At 51.2% G+C, this 23,384-nt stretch overlaps 8 protein-coding genes across 8 annotated transcripts; 3 read left to right on the forward strand and 5 right to left on the reverse strand.

Moving 5' to 3' along the window:
• Positions 1–901: 901 nt before the first annotated feature.
• Positions 902–3,107, reverse strand: ALTATR162_LOCUS949 (uncharacterized protein; the record flags this gene model as incomplete). The annotated part of the gene is made up of 2 exons (XM_043308544.1): positions 902–2,773; positions 2,820–3,107. The coding sequence occupies 2 exons, from the start codon at positions 3,105–3,107 to the stop codon at positions 902–904; spliced, it is 2,160 nt and encodes a 719-aa protein (XP_043164479.1).
• Positions 3,108–3,710: 603 nt separating this feature from the next.
• On the forward strand, positions 3,711–8,794 carry ALTATR162_LOCUS950 (uncharacterized protein; the record flags this gene model as incomplete). Its single annotated transcript, XM_043308545.1, has 3 exons — positions 3,711–3,752; positions 3,818–4,067; positions 4,116–8,794. The coding sequence occupies 3 exons, from the start codon at positions 3,711–3,713 to the stop codon at positions 8,792–8,794; spliced, it is 4,971 nt and encodes a 1,656-aa protein (XP_043164480.1).
• A 1,283-nt stretch (positions 8,795–10,077) lies between these two features.
• Positions 10,078–11,447, reverse strand: ALTATR162_LOCUS951 (uncharacterized protein; the record flags this gene model as incomplete). Its single annotated transcript, XM_043308546.1, has 2 exons — positions 10,078–11,311; positions 11,359–11,447. The coding sequence occupies 2 exons, from the start codon at positions 11,445–11,447 to the stop codon at positions 10,078–10,080; spliced, it is 1,323 nt and encodes a 440-aa protein (XP_043164481.1).
• Positions 11,448–11,712: 265 nt separating this feature from the next.
• ALTATR162_LOCUS952 (uncharacterized protein) lies at positions 11,713–14,269 on the forward strand (the record flags this gene model as incomplete). Its single annotated transcript, XM_043308547.1, has 3 exons — positions 11,713–12,174; positions 12,227–12,965; positions 13,017–14,269. 3 exons carry the CDS (start codon positions 11,713–11,715, stop codon positions 14,267–14,269), a joined length of 2,454 nt encoding a protein of 817 aa, XP_043164482.1.
• Positions 14,270–14,430: 161 nt separating this feature from the next.
• Positions 14,431–16,232, reverse strand: ALTATR162_LOCUS953 (uncharacterized protein; the record flags this gene model as incomplete). The annotated part of the gene is made up of 2 exons (XM_043308548.1): positions 14,431–15,832; positions 15,880–16,232. The coding sequence occupies 2 exons, from the start codon at positions 16,230–16,232 to the stop codon at positions 14,431–14,433; spliced, it is 1,755 nt and encodes a 584-aa protein (XP_043164483.1).
• Positions 16,233–16,450: 218 nt separating this feature from the next.
• ALTATR162_LOCUS954 (uncharacterized protein) lies at positions 16,451–17,673 on the forward strand (the record flags this gene model as incomplete). The annotated part of the gene is made up of 5 exons (XM_043308549.1): positions 16,451–16,481; positions 16,537–16,877; positions 16,926–17,419; positions 17,516–17,591; positions 17,641–17,673. 5 exons carry the CDS (start codon positions 16,451–16,453, stop codon positions 17,671–17,673), a joined length of 975 nt encoding a protein of 324 aa, XP_043164484.1.
• A 987-nt stretch (positions 17,674–18,660) lies between these two features.
• On the reverse strand, positions 18,661–19,712 carry ALTATR162_LOCUS955 (uncharacterized protein; the record flags this gene model as incomplete). The annotated part of the gene is made up of 2 exons (XM_043308550.1): positions 18,661–19,206; positions 19,257–19,712. 2 exons carry the CDS (start codon positions 19,710–19,712, stop codon positions 18,661–18,663), a joined length of 1,002 nt encoding a protein of 333 aa, XP_043164485.1.
• Positions 19,713–20,810: 1,098 nt separating this feature from the next.
• ALTATR162_LOCUS956 (uncharacterized protein) lies at positions 20,811–22,208 on the reverse strand (the record flags this gene model as incomplete). The annotated part of the gene is made up of 2 exons (XM_043308551.1): positions 20,811–22,105; positions 22,157–22,208. 2 exons carry the CDS (start codon positions 22,206–22,208, stop codon positions 20,811–20,813), a joined length of 1,347 nt encoding a protein of 448 aa, XP_043164486.1.
• Positions 22,209–23,384: the final 1,176 nt, after the last annotated feature.

Here is a 23,384-nt window from a genome sequence, read left to right on the forward strand (position 1 = left end):
CCAGCAATCCAAAGGAAGTAAAAGCTCGTACGATCCGATGACAAGCACAAAAATTATCCTTTCAAACAGTAAATACCGAGGTTCACAACCCTTTAGCTCTTACACCAGCAACAAGAATAATTATTTCTGAGCCTAACACAATAGTCAAGGATTTGGGCTTCTTTTGACACAACAAGGCGAATTTCAGGTACGAAGTATGTCCGGGTTGCAAAGCTATCCGAGATCCGGTCATGTGCAGTGTAATTTGTGATTATGTCGCATATGATTAGTGTCGGAGTACAGAGGCTCAAACCTCACGGATCAACGTGACCCGAGTGATCAATCACGTGACTGATAAGCTAGCGGGTCCATAGCTCATCCTTCTTTTGTTGTTCTATTCGATAGTGGTTACTCAATACAATCCTAATTGATCGGCTCTCTCAGCTCCAATAATTAGTGAAAGATGGATGCGTTGTTCCATGCTAGTCTATCCTACATCCGCTAGTGTACTATTGTGGGGATGCCACAACATCTTCAGATATCTACATGAGATGAACAGTGTTGTCGTGGTAGGTAGAACAAGGAAAGCAGTGTAGGTTAGTAGTCGAATATGGAGAAACTTCTTTTTTTTCAATCTCTGCTGGTACTTGAAGTCACAAAAATTGTGTAATTGCACCAGATCAAACACACATGCGCCATCTGTCTTCCATCCGAATTGATTTGATTCAAGATGATGGGTTCTCGCTTGAACCAACATGCCGATTCGAATCGTGTTGACAAACTTTATAGTTGAACTGGTTCATCAATAGCGCCTCATCGTTCACCGTCATATCACCACTCTGAACATGGTTGCGATTTGATAAGGGTATCATTCATCTCTAGTAACTTCATCTCCATCTTACCCACGAACAACGCAAAGACTCTACATATTCCTAAAAACATTGTTACTAGCATTCCTCCTATCCCCCTGTTTCCTCCGATCATGGCGCTGACCCTCTTGTTCCGGTCTCTTCTTCTGCTTCCTCTCCGGCGCAAAGGTAATCTCCCTCTCACCCACCACCGTTGTAGTATTAGCACTCGATGCCGGTCTCCTGTCCTTGAGTTTGGAAACGCGGGAGCCGAATGTCTTGTCCTTGGCAGTAGGACCGGCTTTCCGTTGGTTTGACGACGAAACCACCATTTCGGGGCCAGGGCGTTGGGATCGGTGGCCTGCTTTGCGGTAGTTGCTGGATGAAATGCGGGATTTGTCTTCTTTTTGTTGTGGTTTCTTGGTAGGACGGATTTTGTCGGCCTCCGAGTCGTCGGAGTCTTCGTCTGAAGATCCTTTCCTTGACTCCAAATCTTCTTGTTCGGCTGCAGTAAGACCCTTGGGTATCTTTGTACTGGGATTGAGCTGTTGGAACTCGCGGGTTTGCTCGTCGATTTCGAATTCTGGGTCTTCGAACATTTTTGCGAAACGTGGGTCGTTGAGAACGCCTTCGGCTTTAGCGGGCTCTTCGACGGCAGGGGCGGCATCGGGCTCCAACATGTCGTCGTCGCCACCCTTCTTGAGGACGCGTTTGGCTCTTCTCCGCTCTTGCTCTTCTTGCTTTTCCAACATCTTCTCTGCGAGCTTTCTGTTGACCTTGACTGCCACCTTCTTGTTGCCACGGATCCTGCTTTCTCGCTCTTTGCTGATCTTCTCGGCGATGCTCTTTGCGCGCTGTTCTTGCCACAAGTCTGGGTTCGAGATGAGTCGCGCTTCTTCGTACAGCTTTTGGGCGACGAAGAAACCGTGCATGTATGGTCGCAATAGACTTGTAGTTCCGACAAGATGATCCAATGATAACTGCTTCAGCTGCTCCAGGGTCAAGAACTTGAAGTTGTCGTAGACATCTCCAGACGCGCCCTTGCCGAAGGCGTTGGGGTCGTTGGGGTCCTCGGCCATTTCTTCTACGATGTTGTCGAGGAAGTGGCACCATCTTGGGGCTGGACCGAGCTGCGGGATGAAGAAGGAATGCTGTTGCCTGCCTTCGTTCGCGGTCAAGAGCATACCAGTCTTCGGTACCCACTCAACATGGTTTAGGTCTACCGAAGGCTCCACGGAGGTCCATGGTGTGCCATCCTTTGGATCCCAGATCTTAATCACCCTCTTGTCTGCAGTCAAGATCTTGGGCTCGGCAGTCTGCGCGCCGTCTAGGTAGATGATGTTCTTTATGGGATAGCCGTATCCTTGGTCTTTCCTCAATAGTGGTTTCGGTGATCGAAGATCGTAGAGTTGTACGATGCCGTTGGAGTCTCCTACAGCAACCTCCAAGCCCGACGATGGGAAAGTCAGTGCCGTGATTTCCGACTTTCCTTCAAAGGCATCTGGGGGCGCTGACAGTATGCCCACTCTGTTCCTTGATCGCGAATCCCAGTATTCCACTGTTCCAATAGAAGTACCGAATGCGAGCAGACCATGGGATTGTTCGGCAATGGCACCGGTATTGACTGCACCAGCATCGATGCCACCCTGAAGAGCGCCACCTCCGACTGTCGTCACATCGTCACCACCCACGTCGATATCGTAACTCCTCATGAAGCGTCCAACCTCCAGGTTCAATCTGAAGACCTCGCCCATGCCGTCTGCATTTACACCAACCGAGGGTACCAGACACTCAGCTGATCTCCGGTCGTAGATGAGATCGCGACCATAACGTGGTATACGGCTCGCATAGTGGAGGCCTCCACCGGTGTGGAACTCGATGCATCGATCTTGCTGGAGATGTACGCTCTTGGTAGCGTCGGAGGAGAGGAGGTGGAAAGTCTGGTTCTGCAAAAAGTCAGTACATGACTTGTGTGGCTTTGGAAGAACGCACAAGAGTATTGGTATGCCTCGCAAATGACAGCGAAAGATGGGGAAGATAGTGGACGTGTATCTGAGGCTTGTATGTGCCTGTACTCATGACCCAGTCTCCATCCTCGCTCACACGGACACATTGGCTGGCTTCCTCAAACTCGAAATCTTGTAGCAAGTCGACGCGGTTTGCGAATTCGGGGTCATTCTTCAGACTGCGCTTTCTTTTCCGGATAAGCCATTCTGGAAGCGGACGCGCCTCGCTACCGCTGATGGTATAGACGGGTACGTTGCCTGTCGAAATCTTCATGGTGGCGCGGTGGGAAGTGTTGCGACAGGAAGCGGCTGCGAAGAAGTTCGCGACAGCAAAAGTTAAAGTGGGGCCGCAGACGACATGCGCTATATCCGATTCGGAACTGGGCTCACAGACCATCGAGGCCCGGAAACTCCGCACTACATGGGTTCGCGAGACAGAAGGCTAAGAAAGGGCCTCGAGGCGCGCCGCTTGCCGAGCCGAGCCCTCTGTTTGTCCGTATAGCTGACATCGCATCTGCAGTCTGCGTGCTTTTTCTCGTAGAGTCTAGTCTGGCCTTCTTGACCCTATCTACCACTTGTACCATACCACACGCTCGTTGAATCGGGCAGTGCCGATTGCAGGGACCTCCGTTCCTTCCGCATGCGGTCGCCATGCTCCATCTTCCACCTACAGTTACGCGTTCAGCTCATGCCGACACATTAGCCCTCGTCGCCCCGCCTACACCACCACCCACATCGCTTTGATAGAAACAGTCGCGCAAGACGCGTCGGGCGGACCGTGGCGGAGTTGATGGAAAAGGTGTACAGCGCAGTCTTGGGAGTGAAAATACGCCGCGAATACCATTTGAATGTTCCCTAGACAGGACCCGTCTCTCTAATGGAATTTCTCAAAACCTGTAATACGAATGCGCAAGCTATAGTACGTGTTGATGATGATGATGATGATGATGATGATGCGCGCAATGGCATGCTGACAATACCCAGGGAGACTTTGAGGCTGTCGCATATCAAGCCTTCTCCATCACTCGCACCACCACCCCCACTTCCTCGAGAACCCGAGATTGGAACACGTCGGAAGACATACGCGCGGTCGAGGCTGAATTGAGACAAGGCCTGCAACTCGTCGCGCAGGATGCATATCGACCTTGGCTGTGGCTGTTCAAGCCCACGACGGTCGACAAGGTAGAGCCGAACGATGCCGAACCCCCAGAGCTCGACGGCTATCGCCTGCACAGTATGTCACCCTCGCTCCTTCCCAGAACACCCGACTGACACATGCCAGGCGAACAGACAGGATGCACCAAAGCCATCGATCTAGTGCGACCCCCCATGCGCCCGGGCAATCCCAACACAACTGCCACTTCCAACAACTCCCCAGCAGCGACACAACCACAAAGGGGCTTGCATGCTGGCAGTACGAGGCCGTCCCAGAGCAGCAGCCAGCCTCAAGCATCTGACCCCCCTCCGCCGCCTGATTGCTTCACCATCTATGAGCTCTTCACATCATCTGTCATTGCACTCATATCGTTCCACGTCGTCAAAGATTGCAACGTGACTGCCTTGAACTACCGCACATTTGTGTCCAAGGCTTGCAAACGAGCTGACGATGACCAACATGAGATTGAAACTCCAGCCCCTGTGCATCGTCTTACTAGCATGAATGTACATTGGGCTAGCTCAGGCGCGCTCCTAGTCTCGACTTTCACTGACTACAAGACTGACATTCGTTGCGTCAGCGACATCTCGACACAAGCCGAAGAGAAATGGCTTACTGGCAGGTGCATACGAGTGGCTCCCAACGGCTTGCTCGCAACCATCTCGAGTTTTGATGATCCACTTGATTCCATCATAGAGGAGATTGGTCTCCGTCACAGAAAGCGTACTAGGCTCACTACTTTGGAGCAAAGCATTGAGAACTGGAAGTCGGGTGTCAAGCGTTGGTTAGGCTGGAAGGGCTATGCTTTGCCTGGCCTGGAGAAGAAAAGCTCCTGGGTCAGAATACGTACAACCTTGACCAATAGCCCCACAGTCTCGAGCCCGGCTTTCGCAGGCCCAGATCGGGACGTCCTCTGGCCGCGAGCACTGTGCTTCTTTCACAGTGCAGAGGAGCATGAGAAGACATCTGCAGACTTGACTGCTGGAGGACAGGGTATGCTAAAATGGTACGAGACGCCAGAATCCATGGGCTTCAAAGACCCGCTCGATGCTGCACAGGAATGGTTCCTGGGAAAGCCGGACCGTGACAAGATTCTTGAAGCAAGACGCAAAGCAAAGAAGGCTGAAGAAGACTCTGCTCGTCGTAAAGACGAACAACAGAACCTGTTTCCGTCATCGCCACTAAATTCCCGTGGTGGAGCCTACGGCGACCTGCACCCTGTAAGCGGTGTCTACCCTACGCCTCCGGATGGTGTTGCTCCTGGCACTGCAGTGTCCCATAGCGACACACCGAGCGTGTCTGGTACGGTTTCCAACATTATCCTAGCACCAGGAGGCAGCAATCCTGCCATCAATCTTTCGGCTCCACAAGACGACGCCAAGATGGACGAACAAAATATGTCTTTGACGTCCCCAGTCGTTCCTTCTGCGCCTGACAACTTCAATACGTCCACTGGTAACGACGACCTTTTTGGCGATATGGACGAAGACGGATATGGGGGTGACCGCATCAACGACGACGACTTCGACTTTTTTGACGAACCGGACGACAACGACGTTGACATGCTAGATGCACCCGCGCTACCAGACAACACGGGAGTACCTGGCGACACTACACATGAATCTGAACCTCAACCCATTGCCGAGCCTCCACCTGAAGAGGACACCTCCGACCCCTTTGCTGCTCTTGAAAGTGCTCTGGCCACAGCTTCTGAGCCTACCATAGATGTGGACAAACAAGACAAAGGCAAACAGCCAGCCATCACGGAGGTGCCCCTGATCGAAAGCCCCGACTTGTCTGATGAGAAACAAGCCGTTCCAACAGCTAAAACAAAGGTTACATTCTCAAAGGAGCCCACTCCACCACTAAGCCCTAGCGCTATTTCCAAGGCGCTGCAGCCATCTCCGCCTAACAAGTTGGCATCGCATATTCGATCAAACCAACCCATGGACACCAAATATGATGCTCATTTCAATCCGGTAGTTTTCAGTCGGAAAATGAGCATGTCTGATGCAAAATACCAGGACGGGCGATTTAGCGCATATCGCCCTGGGGAAAACATTAATCAAAACTTGTCCAGCCCTAGTCCTGGTCCCAGGCCCACTTTAACACAGACCAAGAATTTAAGAGACATCCCTCTGCTTACGAAGCTTCGTATCACTGTGGGTGCAGCGTCTACAAAACAGATACCAGAGATAGCATCTCTTGCTCGAGCAGCTAGTGAAGACTCAGACTCCAGCGAGACATCAGACGAATCCGATGAAGACTCTGGAGAAGAAGAGGAAGTGGGAACGACGCACGCAGCTATCATAGGCGGCCTCGTCATGCCCGCAAAAAGAAAATTACAGAGTGAGGGTAACGCCACACCACTTTCTGTAACGTCATTTGCGGACTCAATAGGAGGCGACTGGCATGACCTGCACGGTCTACAACTTGACGAGTTAAACCTGAACAGTTTCGAGCCAAGTCTATGGGACTGGTCCTTGGTTCACTTTCCTTCCCCAATGGAACGACATGCAGCTGGCGCGCGCTACAGCCTACCTGCTCTACAGACAAACCCTGCGCAAATGCCCGACACCCCTACCTCTCAGCCCGAGATGACTTATGAGGTTCCAGAGGAAAAGCCTTTGAGCGCAAAGGACAGCATCTCCATCACGCAAATAGTGACAGATCAGATTGTGAGAACAACACTTGATCTACTAGGAGAGGATATACCGTTCGATAAAGAAAATGGTAATGAGACGACAGCAGAGACGCGTTGGCACACTGTCATCAAAGAAATTTTCCCAGCGGCTGCAGAATGTGACCTACCTACACTTGCAGGCGTGCACGAAGTTTTTCAGGACTATGCTGCCCTGGCGAAAGCACAGCAAAGGCCAGCCACGCGAAAGAGTGACGGACCGGCGGTAACTGGGAGCCACATGTACCAGATCAACGCACCATTCTTGAGAGTGCGACGCGCAGAAACGCATTGGGACTTGCTTCCTCCTGCAGTAGCTTTTTGGGAGCCTTTGGGATTATCACCCATCAGTCCACCGAAGAACATTGTTACATTTTGCGTATACCCTCATAGCGATGCTCTCAGACCTTGCCTAGAGAATTTCTTGCTCAACCTTCAGCTTGCCTACGACAGCTGTAAGCTCGGTACACATAGTCGAGTCGAGACGGTCGTAGAGTTCGAAGGAGGTCTTGTGCCTGTAAGGGCCAGCTCAGCCATCACACCAGCAGAGACGTTCAAGCTTCTCAAGGAGACATGTGTCCAGCTCGGAAAACTTCTTGCCATACAGCATGCCAAAATACGAGAGCAGCAAGATTCGAAGATTGATGCGTTTGTCATCTACATGATCGATCCTTTGGGCAATCCATCCACGCTGTGGGAGCTATGTTCGGCTTTCTGGGCGCTCTTCCAGGCTTACGGTCAAGGATCCACAGGACGTCCGGACCAGCCTCAAAAGCCAGACCTTGTGCTTCAGGTCATACCGATCAAGTATATCGCCTCGTTCGACACCCCTGTGATCCTAGATCCCGCTACTTACTTCAGCCTTGCCCGAGAAGTCTACGATCGATGCCCGCCAAGCGCACCTAGTGGTGACAAAACATCTCTTAGCATATATGCGGCGCCTGCTTTTCACCTCGAAGAAACTCTTCCACGCAACATACCCTTCAAGCTTATCTCTGAGCCTGCGCAGGATCTGCTTCGAGAAAACACATATATGCACCTTGGGTACGCGATTAGCCTTGACGGCACTTGGGTGACAGCAGCTTGGACCGACAGCTGTGGGAAGTCGCAAGCAGTCGTCTCGTATCATTTAGGTACACGCATGTTCAGAGAGGTTGCAAAAGAAATATGGCAAACCACTATCGAGATTCTGCAATCGCGACGAGTCAATTGGCGCGTTTGTATCGCCAAAGCCGGGGTCCTGGAAAGGGAAGAACTAGAGACCTGGGTCTTCCTTATCTCTTGTCCGACTCAGATCAATGTGTTCGTCACATTACTCACAGCGGTAGATACGGATCCACCGTACAAGTTCACGCCTACCATGACTGGGCCGAGCACGACTACTGGTGGTAGTACAAACACCCCAGACTCCACACCCCAAGCTGGTGTCTCCCCCTCCGATCTAGGGCCAGGCCTAACACCCGCCGCAACACCGTCCGCCGATCCCTCCGCCACGGATCCAGCAGCGGACCCAGAAGCTCGCTTAATCGACATCACAGACGAAACATGGGGCGTAATCCTCGCTCATCGTCTTCACAACACACACTCCACAACCCAATTCAGCCCCGCCCTCATATCCGGTCTCCTGGTCAAACGCGGAGAAACACAGCATACCCGCAACAGCATCTCACACCCCATCCCAGACCCCGAACCAGGTCCCACGGTCGTAGCAGTAAACTTCCTTTGGATTGGCGCTGTAGGCTCAACACGCGCTGCTTCTTCTCCTTTCCCACCGTCTTCTTCCAGTAGCACCTCCTCCGCTACGCCGGCATCCTCAGATCTCCCTAGTCCGGGTGCTTCTACCTTGCCTAACCCCTATGCCAGTAACGCGGCTACACCGCACAGTCCCGGGCCGGGTCAGGATGCGGGACAGAGGAGTACGACGAGTCTTATGTGGACGCCTACCCCGCAGACGAGAACGACGGCTGAGGGATTGTTGAAGGAAGTTCTGGGGCAGTTTAGGGCGCTGGGGTTGTTGGCAAAGCTTAGGGGGATGAGGGGCACGAGGAATGGGGCTGTTCCTTGGCATGTTGTTGCTGCTAAGAGGGGTGTTGAAGGGTTGAGTAAGGTTGGCGAGGCGGTTTAAGAGTTGTCTGTTCCGAGTTGTGGAATCATCTTTTGGAACTTTGGTGTTATAGGGCGCTTGGGATGGATTTTGCATATACCGAGTTCAGCATGGCGTTTTTGTTACTTGGGTGTTTATTTCTTTGGGGTCGGATATCACTTATCTTGGTTGTTCTTCGCATGTTGATTGACGCGAAATGTCATCAAATCTACGCAAACGGCGCTTTTTTGGCTAGTATAGCACAGTAATACGTTGTTGCACGTTCATTCATATCGCCATACGCCTGTATTTCGAAAGCCAATTATAATATTATCTTACCGTCCTCCCTTTTTTTTCTTGTCTTCCGCCTAACCCTCAATACCCAAATGATCAACCTGCTTTACACTCTTCCCCTGCTTACTCTCCTGCCCCACACCACTCTCCTTTGCTTTCAAACTAGACTGTTGTGCATTTCCAGCTGCGTATGCACTTCCGCGGCCGCCGGCTGCAGCACTTGCTGTGCCTGTATGAATTGGTCAGCATGACCAGTACCTAGGTATGACGAAGCATGGTAAAGTATGATGAGGAGGATGACGGGATGTGGGTATGTCTGAATGGATGGGGTAGATGGGATGTCAACATACCCTGATCGTGTTTATCCTCCGTGGTGGTGGATGAACCATCAGCATTTTGATGCGTGGTTTTCTTTTGTTTGGAGGAGAAGGCGCCAGAGAGAGCGCCGAAGAGGTTAAGGTTTAGACCGGCCTGTGAATATACATATATTAGTCATGTCTATAGAATACCTGGCGCTTTCAATGTAGTGCGTAACATGGTATGGATAAACAGAAGAGGCAAGAGGGAATCAACGTACAGAGGCATTCGCACTGGCATGATGTTCCTGAACCTCTCTACTTCCCGCAGCCTGACTTTGCTGCTGCACTTGTTGTTTGGAGGCTTCTTGCTTCGATACGGCTTGTGTCATCTTGAAGGCCTGGGTTGTTCTTTGATAGGATATGTGAAGAGCGCAACGGGTATCGTGGTTGGAATGTGATCTTTTAGCTACTATGGGAAAGTGATGCTGGTAGCGGAGGAAACTCCGCGGAACCGGCGGTACGCATCTTTTTGTATATGTGCCTTGGTGTTGAGGTTTGGGCCAGATGACGTCATAGCTGTACATGGAAAGAGGCTGGGGTGGGCAGCAGGTTTTAGCATGAACGGGCGCAGGGTCTGGGACTTTTTACAAGGATGGTGGTTGGAGTAGGGCCGAACAAATGCATGTAAAGTACATTGAATAGGATTCGAAGATCTGATTTTTATGTGGTCTACTAATTCAACAGTACTTCTAAGATGTTGTCCCAAAAACCCAAGTCGTACACGTTTTCCACCGCTGCTAGATTCCATACACGTTCAAAGCTATCTTCTTTGGCTACTGACTTGATGCGACTTGGAAGTGTTTTGGGCGGTTGGCCGGTTCGCGTGCGGATGAGTATGTGTCTGCTTTCTATCGGCCAAGTTGTTGGAGGTTCTTCATCTTCTGGTGGGGTTTCCGGAGGGGTCGGGAATGGCGAAGTTGAAGAAGAAGAATGTGCTGAGGCATGTATAGGGTCATGTGCGGACGTTGCTGAACGGTACTCTTGCATGGTGTCTTCCCGCCTGTGACCTAGGAACACAACACCATCCGTCATGTCGTCTCGCCAGTCTGCCCATTTGCCGCTCTCATTCGTAGTCATGCCGGCCCAAATCAGGTAGATGTGGTATGCGAGTAGACCTAGCGGAAGTGGCCATGTGAGAAGAGCGAGTAGTCCAACACCAGATCCACGAACACCTCCCATGTCGAGATAAATGGTTATATAGATAAGCAAGTAGTGAGTCTTCTTGTCGAAGTACGCATACCAACCTCTCGTATCCACACCTTGCTTGGGATTGTATTTGTACCATCCTTCATACTTCAAATAATGTTTGTTGACCAACGGTGCAAGGGCATAGTGAGCCAGGTACGCCCCATAGGCGATCAGTATGCCAGTGGACAGCAACAGGGCTAGAAACCACTTGTAGTTTCCTCGCCCCAGACAATTGTTGACCCATATGCAATGATGATCCATTCTTGATACGCATGTCTTGCATATACTGCAATGCTTACTCCGCGCCGGCTTCAAGAACTTGCATGTCCGGCATGGTGTTCCTGGATAGTATAGCACTCTGTCATACGGGTAGTGTCGCATCTGCTCGGCATGATTGAGCGTGTTGATATATGTTTGACTGTTTCGTTTCGCGCTTAGATACAAAAAGATGTATGGCTGTGGCAGCAGGATGAATACGAGGAGCTTGTGGTACGCTCGAAGGAGGTGCCAAACGGTAGGCAAGAATAGCGTCGCGCATGCGGTTACGAGGCCGAGGAAGAATATTACGACCAGCGGGTGTTTGTCATGCATGAGGTAGTTGCCCAGGCGGGAACCGCCGTTTGTGATGCGGCCATTGGTGAGGGCGAGGTCGAGTTTTCGGAACGCTGAGGGGATGTGGATGAGAACGAGGCGGTTGAGGAAGCCTATGGGAGTATTTCTAGGCACATTAGAGGGGGGACTGCGAGTTTGAGGAGAATGTAATACCTGAAAGCGGGCAGTCGTCCGAAGAAGGCTATGAAAGTGACCAGGGATACTGTGATGGTGAAGATGATGATGGTGCGGGCGACGGTCATGATGAAAGGAGCCCAGAGACGATGCCGTGCATGGCGAAACGCGGAAGCAAGACGTGATTTGAAGTTTCTATCGCATCGCGATCACGTTGCGTTCTGCTCACCAATTCACGTCGGTGACAGCGTGCAAGCCACGGATAGGGCTGAGTAGCCGCGGTAGCTAAGCGACCCCGCGTGAATCAAGCGTCTCATGTGAGCACGCGTCGCAACCTAGCCAACGCGTCATTCCACCTTCACCTGCGCCTGGAGCCGACAACACCATTCCACTATGGCAGGGCCGACCGTATACAAGGATGTCGCGGAGGATCTCGACTTCAGTTCTGGGGCAGGAATATTCGCGGGCAAGAAGTTTTGGGTTGCGCAACGCGTGCCGTCGCGCATCCGGCTTCTGGACGACATCAAAGCCAATGGCGGAGAGATCGTAGTACTAGAGAAAAAGGCGGATTACCGAATCGCGGACCATTTTAGGACCTGTCCACCAGGAACAGTATCGTACACATTTGTAGAAAAGTCCATCAAGGACGGAGAACTTCAAGATCCTGCAGACCACCCAGCGGGACCACCGTTAGGTGAGGCGCGAGAGCCTGGATCTGTTCACCAACCCACAAAAAGCGGGAGAGCAGCATATACCGCAGAAGAGGACAGGATACTCTACAAATGGGTGCGCGACGCCGAAGCAGCTGGTGCCCAAGTTAGTGGCAACGAGATATACAAGCAGCTAGAAGCCCTGGTATGCGCCAACAAAGAAACCACATGTGAGCCTAACTGCTGACGAAAGGTAGCACCCGCGACATACATGGCAGTCATGGCGCGATCGCTATCTCAGACAATTAAAGAGTCGTCCGCCCTCGGCTTTCAACATACCTGACAACGCTCCCCCTTCTCCTCCTTCCGACCAGTCAACCGAACGTATGCCCCCAGTCCCCTCCGAGACTGCGAAGCAGCAAACACCTAAAATAGAGCAGGCTTTGTATGCGACTAATCTCAGTAGAATAGGCCAGTCGAAAACAAAAGATGATTTTAGCGTGGAAGAGCTAGAAGGAATGTTCAGCGTAGACGACTGGCTAGAGTTGTATGCTTATGCGGACCTCATCGATGATTGGAAAGGAAAGGACGAATACGAGACTCACTGGGCTGGTTGGGCTGAACTCAGGAGCAAACAAACCGTTCAACACTGGCAACAGTATTATGAGAAGGTGGTCCATCCTCAATGGTTGCGTGATCCAACCTCGAAAAGGGAGAAAATCAAGAGGCGGGTGGAACAGAAATATGATGCAGAACCTGCAAGTGAAGGCCAACCGACCGGCCAACAGTCGCTAGAGTTGGGGAAACCGGATAAGATACTTTCTGCTACAGCAGCACAAGAGGAAGCGAGGACCGGACAGTCATCGGGATTTGATGACAAGCGCTTCGAGGAATTGCTGAATGATAAAGAAAGTGAACAACTTTCTCCTGCCTACACCCTCTACGCCTTTGAGAAGAAGCAAGATACGTTGAATGCACAACCAGCATTAGATCATGGTAAGTACATCAAACGATGTTTTCCCAGACGTTCACTCATGGAGGACACAGTTGCACTTCATAAACTCTTGCTAGATCAGTGGCGCTCACTTTCAGCAGAAGAGAAAGCACCCTATCTTGCTAAAGACCAATCGGTTACAAACGACACATTGGATGCTTTTAAAAATCCGGCAAGAATCGCGTCAGAAATCAGGGTGCCGTCATCCTCCACCGCCCGACCTGAATCTCCAAACTTTTATGTTGGTCAACTGGAAAGGTTCACGAAGCGAATGCGGGAAAACAGCATCGTAGAGCAAGAAGAAGTGGTAGAGGTAGCGCCTCCCACCAAACGGTGGAAGAGTGGAAGCGCAACGCCTACCCAGGAAGACCCGGTGTCCCCAAGTAAAGCAATCGGTACACAGAACCAGCCTCTTGAAATCTCTTCTACTGAGAGCTCTCAAACTACTTCGCAGTCAGAGGATGCCGAAGAGCTGATGCAAAGGCAAATTCGATCAGAAGCGCTCGACACAGGGGACGATGACGCTACCATGGTCAACTTGAACGGGGACACAGAAGAGAAAGAGGTAGAGAGTATAGAGTCAGATGACTTTCTGAACATCGATAGCTTACACGCACCGCCTTCGCCAGATAATGTCTTGGACGATGATCTACCCTCAAACACACCCACACCACGTGCCGCACGCCAGAAAGTTTCCAACTTCGACACTCAAGCCATTCTCTCGCCGACACAAGACGACTTCCCGCCACCACATAAGTACACCCATGACGTAAAGCCTCATCAGGAGCAGCGGTACTCATCACCCTTTCAACAGTCAGAATCCGACGTTTCTACAACACAGTCTTTAGAAGAGTTTCGCCGTTCCCTCCAGGAAGAGGAAGACCCAGATCAGACACTCTACTCTCAACTTCCCCCTCAGCCACTCCGCCTATCCTCATCCCCTGCACCCTCTTCAACATCTTCGGTCTCTACAGGCTCAGGCGATCCTGACCCACCCCTCACCGGTGACGAGATCAATGATTTCTACGAGGATCGGAACGAAGAAGGATGGCCCAATGATTTCATCAGCAAAGCACTCAAGCGCACGCGGATGCGGCCCGAGTTGGCGGTCAGAGTACTTGATGCATGGAAGGATGGGAAGCCCCTACCCGCAGAGAGAGGTATCTGGAGTATAGAAGACGATGCTGCTGTAGAGGGTGGCGATGGGCTCGAACTTGCGAAGCTGGAGAGGAAACATACGCTAGATGGGTGGGGTGGAATCATGGAAAGGTTGAAGTTCTTGGAGACTTATCGAAGCCACGGCTAGCTCAGATCATCTGGAGTTTTGGCTCGTTTGTCCGTTATACAATGCTCGGAAGTGAACAGCAAGGATTCTTTTTCATTGGCGCATTTCGCAACGCTGGATAGAGCGTTCGTATATACCCTTGGCGCATGTAGATCTTTTTATGTTTTATCGAACAACAAAACTCAGCCTCTCCCCAGTAGACCTTTGAGCCTAGCCACCTTGCCCAAGATGATACCCTTCAATCCCCCAGCGCCCATAGTAGGCATTTCATCCACACCTACAAAGCGTCTCACAAGCAGATTAAAGATATTACCAAAGCCCAGCGCCATAACAGTACTCGTCAGAATGATAACATTATACGGCATACTGAAATCTGGAGTTGGAAGAGGGAGAAGCAGCGAAGTAGTGCGGACGTAGATGCCCTTGTTATCTCCTGATTGTGGGGACAAGATACGGATAACGGCAGGTGCGACGTCGAAGCCTCGATTCGCATCTGGTGGGTATTCAGTGTAACGCAGGATTGCCTTCTCGAAATCGTATGTTAGGGTAAGGGTCGAGCTTGGCGGGATGATCATGCGGAGTTCGAGGTGGGTGCCACGCTTGCGGTCGACTGCTGGTCGATAGTAGGTCTCTTTGATGGGGCTTTCGTCTGTTGTGTCGATGTGGGCTTGAAGGGTGTGCAGGTAGGGTTTCATGAACCATGGTAGAGATTCTAGGTATACTATCTCGACGGCGTTGGTGGTGGACGGGTTCTTGATAGTTGACTGTGTGCTACCCCTTTCCTGGCCGTGGCCGTTGATAGACCTTGCTGCGAAGACTAGAGGGTCGGGGCGGACGAGACCAGTGGTCATCTTTTGTTCAGGTAGGACAAGGTCGAAGTCTGCGCCAATGGGAAGCTTGTAGCAGCGGAGCGTGTCCGATGCTAGTCTTGACTCTGTAAATTCACCTGTCGTCTTAACCTCGAGTGTGCGCTCTGGCGGCGTGTTGATACAGACATTGTTTGCCTCCCCTTCAGCCTGATCTGCCAGCGGGCAGGCTCCCCTGAGCGGTCTTCCGAAGACATCCTCTAGTGTCCAGGCGGGCTCGGTACCCTTGTTTAAGGGGTAACAAGTATCGTGTCCGTTGTACGGCTTAGACGTGTCGCATTCCATCTGGTTGATCGGTAGAGGGCGTGGAATTGGGTTGTCTCTGGGACGCTTCGCTCTCGCAATGTCTAATACCATGTCTACGCTTTGCTCCATCTCTATCGAACAGCTGGAGCTACCTTCTTCACACGTTGGACGGACGTCGATCGCCATGGTCTGGAATGAGGCATCGAATAGCTTGTGTCCGTCCAACAGGCTGGATACGCCTGCCTTCCCCTTGCAAGGTAGTAGTTTCAGGAAGGGTGTAAGGTTCTCCGTGCAGACGACTTCGTGGGGTAGTGTACCGTGGAGTAGGTGGAGGTTGGACGAGTTACCGTGCTGACCTTCGGGGTCGAATGACATGACAGGCCGTATAGTCTTGGTAGCATCGATGAAGTTTATAGAGGCGCAAAAGAGACCTGACAGAGCGTTGGTGAGCTTCAGCCATCGTGCGAATGCTCTGGTTAAATTAGTATAGTTTCTTCGTTCAAGTTGCACTGATCATACTCTTTTTCGGTATCAGCCTCTACCCAGGCCCATAGTTCAACACCAGTCCCTCCTTCTCTTGCGCCATTCCATGGCCGTTGCCCCCAGTTCTCGGCATCCCATCGTCCAACACTGAACCTCAAATGTAGTTCCCTCGTGTGCGCATGTTGCAGGATCTGTCCAAAGGAACGTGGGAAGTAGCCGAAGTTCTGCTGTTCGAATGCGGTCGCGCTCTCATTGCTCCGGAAATTGAAAGAGGCCAGCAGGGTGTTCTGGGGAAGGGGTCGAAGGAGGAGTCGCTCGTTGTAGTCGGCACCTGCAGAGACGAATGCTATCAGGGCATTGAGCAGCAGAAAGTAAAAAGACGAGAGCATCGCAGCATCGTAGCGCTCTCTACGCAAAAAGTGTCTGTGACGACTGACGATAGGCGTCAGGTGTTGCGGCGGACGTGTGGAGTGAAGGCGCCCCACATGTGATTGGCCAGCTGACGTGAGTACTTGGCACTGCCGCGGTCGCGATTTCTTCTGGCTGTCACTCACCTTCCAGCTCTCCACATCACGACTCAATCGCGCAATCCTATATTCTACACATCATGGCCGCCGCAGAGACGCGCAGGCTGCTCGGTAGGCTCTCGCATCCTTTCCTACCATGACTGCTCACATGCTGACGCGACTACAGAGCAGCTTATGGGCGAACAGCTCATGAGCGGGACCGACCAGCGCGCGCCCCAACTCAGCATCACCGACCCCAAAGTTTGTCGCTCGTATCTCGTGGGCAACTGCCCTCATGACCTCTTCACCAACACTAAGAACGAACTGGGTCCCTGTTCCAAGGTCCACAACGAGGCGCTCAAGACAGAGTATCAGGAGGCGGATGCGGACCAGAAGCGCAGGTGGGGCTTCGAATTCGATTACATGCGCGATATGCAGCATCACATTGACAGTTGCAATCGCAAGATAGAGACTGCCCAGCGCCGCTTGGAGAAGACGCCTGAAGAGATCCGACAGACGAATGCTCTTGTGAGTAACCTCAGCTTTAGAACCTGCTCCACGGCTAATAGTGGACAGCTCAAAGCGATCAACGAACTGACCAAATCAATCGACGCCGGCATGCTCGAGATTCAGATCATGGGCGAGGAGGGCATGGTCAACATGGCTGTGCAAGAGTTCACCAAGGTCCGCTACAAGAAAGCTGAGAAGGAGGAGCGCGAGAGGGAACTTCGAGCTTTGTCAGACACTGGAGGGCCATCTGGTCACCAGAAGCTCCAAGTCTGCGACGTATGCGGTGCGTATCTCAGCCGTCTTGACAATGATCGGCGTCTAGCAGACCACTTCTACGGAAAGATGCATCTTGGCTACGCTCAAATGCGCAAGTCCTACGAAACCCTGACCAAGGAGCTCAAGGATCGCGCGCCACCGGGCCGCAACGCCTACGCTTCCTCAGGCGGCGACATGGACCGAGGCGGCGGTGGAAGCTGGGGAGGAGGCGGATACGGTGGCGGCGGCTTCCGTGGCGGTAGAGGAGGCGGCCGTCGCGGAGGCAGAAGAGGCGGTGGCGGTTGGTAATTACCCCCGGAACTTGGCGTTAAGGTGTGTCTATGCGATTCCCAAAAGGTTCGGCTTACTGCAGGACTCATGCGAAGACTACCGCGACTCAGCGGTATTTGTACAACAACTGGCGACTTTGGAGGCCCTTTCGGGCGTGTGAGCTTTGAGACAGTCCAATCAGAACATGTACGCTTTTCTCCAAGATGCACTTGTCATGCCTCTAACCAACATCAAGGGATCTCTGTGCGACTGCCGACCAACTGGTTAAGAGAGGACATTATCACCCACTATACACTGTTACAGGTGAGTTGTACTTTTATGATCTGTTTCTGCAGATGTGACTTGCCTTCATTAGGTGCGCATTGACATCTGTAAATCCACCTTGTTAGTATCTTAGAACGAGATCTCTCCATTACGTGGTAAGTCTTGAAGTAATCGTTTACATGTCTGCCTCGCCAGATCATCCGCCTTCAAGCTGTTGGGCATTGAGGAAGTGTGAATTGAAGAAATCCTTCGTAGTCATGAGGGTCGTATCTATGGCTGTACAACTCTGTTTCTATGCTCTTCGGCCCCGAGATGTAGCTTAGCTAGCTCTTCATAGTGGCGTATGTCGAGTACGACAAGAGCTCGATTCCTATGACTTATACCCCAAAGCACCAAGACCTGTCTTAGAGGAGAGGCTTGCCCTAGAGGTATACACTATTACTTTGATGTTAAATTTGTAACGTAGATTATTACGTATACCCTCAAGGTACGAGTCTGACAATGTGTAGAACGTAATAAAAACAAGCTTCTTCGTGATCTACTCTTTACCCTTTCACGAGACGTAGTATCTTCATCCTAAACAAAGAATACATGCAACATATTCGTCAGCTCAAACTCAACTACCTCATTTCTACTTACGCTTTTTCAATTATAGGATGACGCCGCCTTTATATCCTCGGCTGATGATGATGTAACCTGCAGCTCTGCACTCTTGTGATGGACACCCACGCTCAAAGTATCCTTTTCTTCTCCATGATCAACAAGCAGAACAGTAGAATAAACATGTAGCGTTTATGTACACATCTTCGATTTCTTCTATGTTTCTATGTACAGTCTAATCAGGTTTCGCTAGCCATTACGGCTTGATGGGTATCGTTGTTGAGTCATTCAAAGCTCCATGTGCCAGAAAAGGATGCGCATATCGCTGTGTACTGCGCGTTTCATGTGTAGTCTCCTCGCACGATTACTTCCCACCCTCCTCTTCTCACATCTAAGCGCCGTAATTCCTAAAGTTCTCGCAAGGTAGGTAGTTATTCTCAATAAATGCTGTGTCCAGCCTGATTCCATGCGAGCACTCCCACTCTTGTTCACTTTCAAAAGGGAACATCTTGGCTTTCACTGTGCCCTTGACTGTCTCGATGGTATTTGGACTTGTTGTTAGACTGGTGTTGAAAAGACGGATCATGTTGTCACACGTCTTGCCGTCGGCGAATATCACTTGATTCGTGACGTTCATGAAGAAGCCAAGCGGATAGACTTCTTCCTTTGTGATTGAGAATTGCGTGCTGACTGACGCGGCGCCAGCATCGGAACTCGTTGCGCTGAATGACGTTGTTCCTGGTTCCTTGGCGTCGGGCACGGCACTGTAGGCGTCGCAGGCGGGTTCGAAAGATGAAGGGAACGTTTTGGTTCCGTAGTCTGCTGCACCTTTGAGAGCGATTTCGTTGTCGGCAGACATGAGAAGTGAGGGCGCCCACTTGAATGATGTCGTGTTGTCGCCTAGTAGGTCCAGGAAGGGGAATTCAATGCCACTACGCTAGTCATTGTTAGCATGATCGCCATCTAGGGTTTAGGCGCATCTCGTACTGAGAAGTCGGGTATTTGGTAGCCGAAAGCTTGTACTTCGTGGTCGTGTACTGCTTGAAGTATGGCCGGGTACATTCCCTCAGGGAATGCAGGGAGGAGATGTCGGTATGCGTGCTCCAAGATGCGATATTGTGAAGGAATGAGTTGGCGCGTGAGCTGCAGTGAAATGGGTAGCACTGATACAGTGCCATTCAGCGTTCCAGTGGCGTTCATCGGGTAGAGTGACGCAATAGGATTTGGCTGGTCAATCGACTGACAAGTAGCCTGAGCCACTCCTTGCGGTACCTGAGGCTCTGCGTTCGTGGTGCTTGCATAGCGTATGGCAAGCAACGCAAAGAAACTGAAGAGAAAGTAATGCCATTTCGATTGTTGAGCCGCCATCTTTGGTCGTTGTATCGTGAGGAAAGCGAGTACCGGATGGCACAAGAGCGCGAGGTCCAAACAGGTGCTTATCATGGTTGCGGAGATTATTCGAAGGGCCGATTTTGTAGCACTACACTACGCGGGAGATGATCATGTGAAAGTGAAGATTATATCAAAGCGCCATTGGCGTAGGAGTTTTCCAGCTACATAAAGAGAACTATACCAACCGGCAACGCATGAATCCGCGCCACTAAAAGTGCCGCAGGAGGATTCTTACTGGAACACAGATACCCGCAAGACGCGGGAAGACATACGCCGGATGAATCAGTACCTGACCACACATCACCCTCGCGTCGCGCTGTCCTTTGGGCAGTCTTTCCTCGACAAAACGTGCTTAGTGCCATGGAAGCTTCAGTTTCCGAGACGCAGATCCGTCATGTGGAGGTGAGCTACCGAAAGCTAGGGTGCGCCCTGGCGCGTGCAGTTGCTGTAAGCTCGAACACGGACCGACTGCAGTTGCTTAATCTCAGCGCCGTGCGGTGTGAGAGCGTGTAATGTTGCCTTCTGAATGTTGTGCGGTGCAGAGCGTGTGTCAAGGAGACAACTCCGGAGTTTCATCGGCTTCGAGATGAGCGTGGGGCCAACTGCACGTGCCTGCTAGGCTACTTTAGATTGGCGTCCGCGGATACCCACTGCCGATGCGTTCCTCTCGTCGTTCTTTCCATCGAATGTACACTCCTGCTTCAACACAAGTGTACGCATTCTGCACACATACACACACCCTCAACCAATGTCAGGAAGGCTCCATCGCTCGTGCTGCTTCGTAGACCAACAAGGCGCAATGATTCCGCCACGTGATCGTCGACGATAAGAAAGTAATGTAAGATGGAGATGGAGAACAGCAAGCCTACTGGTACCAGATCCTACCCTACTTCGCAAGGAAGATACATCAATTGAATGACTATGGGATGCAGCAGAATTTGCAGGCGGCATTTATGGTAGAAATAGACTCGGCGACTCTTCACTGCTCGAATCTGTGGTGTTTGGTAGGATCGCTGGAGAGCAATGTGCTGAGTATATCAAAGCGGCTCAGAGGGATTAGGACGACAGCCCTGTGGGTCATTAAGATTCACATTACTACGAGGTTACATGATACCATTGTCTTGATACGTAATGGGTATACAAAGGATCTCATACGCTGCCGTGTCGACTCTGCAAGTACCGCTCTACTGTCTCGTCGTCCATATCATCGATCTCAGCTGCCATTGACCTGTTCGATGGCTGAGGCGAGCTGCTCCTGATTGAAGCCTCTGAATCGGACGATGAAGATGATGAGTTGCCAAAGCCCAGCGCTGCGTATACTGCCACTACGGATTTTGCAAGGTTCGACGCAGCGGTCGTTGCTTGGCCGATATAGCCTTGGTCCTCCTGTGGCTCGCCATCGACCTCGACCGCTCTTTCTGCTGCTGCACCATCCATGCCTGCAGGTTGCCTTGGAGGAGCATGGTCCCGTTCCACTGTCCGTGGTTGAGGTTGCGAGGCCCGTCGTTCAGCCTCCTCAATAGCACACACTTTCGTCAATTCACCATGGCCCGTTCCCTCCCGCTTCGGTTGATTATCCACAGACACAGCCGATGGTGCACTTTCTCTCCTCTTCTCCTTCTCCAGTGTATCATCCAATTCCTTGCCAAACAACAATTCGAAAAAGACCACTAGAAGTACCTCCTCCGTCCTCCGGTTCCTGAGTACGTATCTCAAATGATGCGTCTTCTCATCCACATACTTGGCCACACTAATCGAGAAACCTGGTAATCTCAATGAGAAATTTGCAAAATCAAGATGCGGATTGAAGAAGTCGGCATGATACATTCGACCCTTTTCGAACGTGAAAGCTGAGAGGGCTTGTTCATTGAGGTAATGCTTCCGTCTTTTCTTCCATTTCGAAGGCATAGATGAGGCTTTGCGAACTTCTTTGCCGCTTCCTGATGCACCTTCTTCTATTACACTATCTGTTTCTTGACTAAGATTTGCGAGTTGGTCTTTTGCTGACACTTCGCTCGTCCGGTCCCCGATTCTGAAAGCGAAGAAACTTGAAAGCGCGGGTCCGTATAGATACGGCTTATCGGAGTATGCATCTGAATAAAGTCCAGGGTCAAGCATACTGGTGGCAATCTTCATTGCGTACCTGAAGCCAGGTGGGAGTTGGTGTTTGATTGAATGACCATAGTCGAAGCCCATTACAAGATCAGAACTAGACATGTCTTGCTTGGGTACAAAAGAATAGGCAATGGAATACCTATCGGAGATATGTTGTGGGTGGTCGAAATAAGACGACGATGCTGGGGAACCACGGGGTAGGCCATGGTAGTCCTTGATACGGACGCGAATCCATGCTTCTACCAGGTCGCTTTCAACGTATGTGGGATTTGGGCCGTTGACTGATACTTGCTCGTGTTCCGAGGCATTGTACGACGGTCCAGCCGTTACTAGATGTCATTAGCACTTTGCGCGATCAATTCGAGTCGAATGTCATGCACCTTGTAAGAGATACTTGTCCCGTGCTTCAGGGTCTACAACGTTGCCCGACATGTCGATAGAGTGGCTTAACTGTGTAGCCGACGGTAAACTAATGCAATAGCCGCGACTGGTTTATCGGGGAAGAAAGCCGATAGAGCTGATCCGCCAGATGGAAAGACTGGCAACTTTATGTATGGTTACAAGCATTCTGTAGTGAATCTAGCAGCCAAGTATACAGTAGCTTCACACAAATCAAGATCGATTCCGCGGCCCAACACTGGTGACGACCAAACAGTTCTACGAGTCCATGACGTTATGATCGGGTGCTGCCCAATCAGAATCTGTGGCTAAGCCAGTTCGGTGGCTGGCTGCTCGGGTTCGCACCTTCCTCCTTTCTTCGCATGCATCACGAATATCAAAAAGGAAGACGCGTACGATAGAAAAATAAATACTATAGATACTACCTAGATACACAAGACCTTAAGCCTGCACAAGAACCAGTTTACTCTTTTCTGCAAGGTTTTGTGCCAATTGTGACATCGGCACGTTCTGCATAACATTGAACATGGAGCATCGATTGCATGGAGTATTGATGCTAAGACAGGTGAACAAGGGGCAGTCGAGATTCGGAAGCTTACAATTGACACACGATGCTCTCATCCAAATGCCCCTCTACAGGAAACAACTCGCGGGCAACCCAGTTCCTCACCACAACAGCCACCAGAATAACAACACCATATGCTCTCAGCGGTCTAACGGCATCGATGTCGGCCTCGGATCTCACCATAGGCTAGCAAGCCGCTGCGCAATGGCTGCCGTGATGAGCTGCACAGCCTCGTGATTGACAGTGCCACATCGTGTCAACTCTTCTTGTAGCGAGATAGCCTGTGCACCATGGTATTCGCCACGCAGCTCATTGAAGCCTATCCCGAAGCGAAAGTTATCATGGTGGAGAGTGATATCGATGAGTAGTCGTATGGCAGCATGGAGGAGGCCATCTTCAGCACGACGTTGGGAATATGCGCGGATCTCATAATCAACGTACTGGAGTCGCTTTACGGGCCCAACTGCGGCAGGACAATTCGCAAAATCATGCTGGGTTTTTACGGCGTGTGCAACACGAAGGACATGCGACAGGTTGCCAAGGATCGGTACAGGCAACAGGCAGAAGTAGAATATGTTCTTCAAGCACGTTGCGGTGAGATTTGCCAGGAAAGCGATACCTTATGGCATAGGGGTTGGGGTCAT

The sequence above is a fragment of the Alternaria atra genome (assembly GCF_907166805.1).
Source record: "Alternaria atra isolate CS162 genome assembly, contig: 21, whole genome shotgun sequence".
In the NCBI taxonomy this organism is placed as follows: domain Eukaryota; kingdom Fungi; phylum Ascomycota; class Dothideomycetes; order Pleosporales; family Pleosporaceae; genus Alternaria; species Alternaria atra.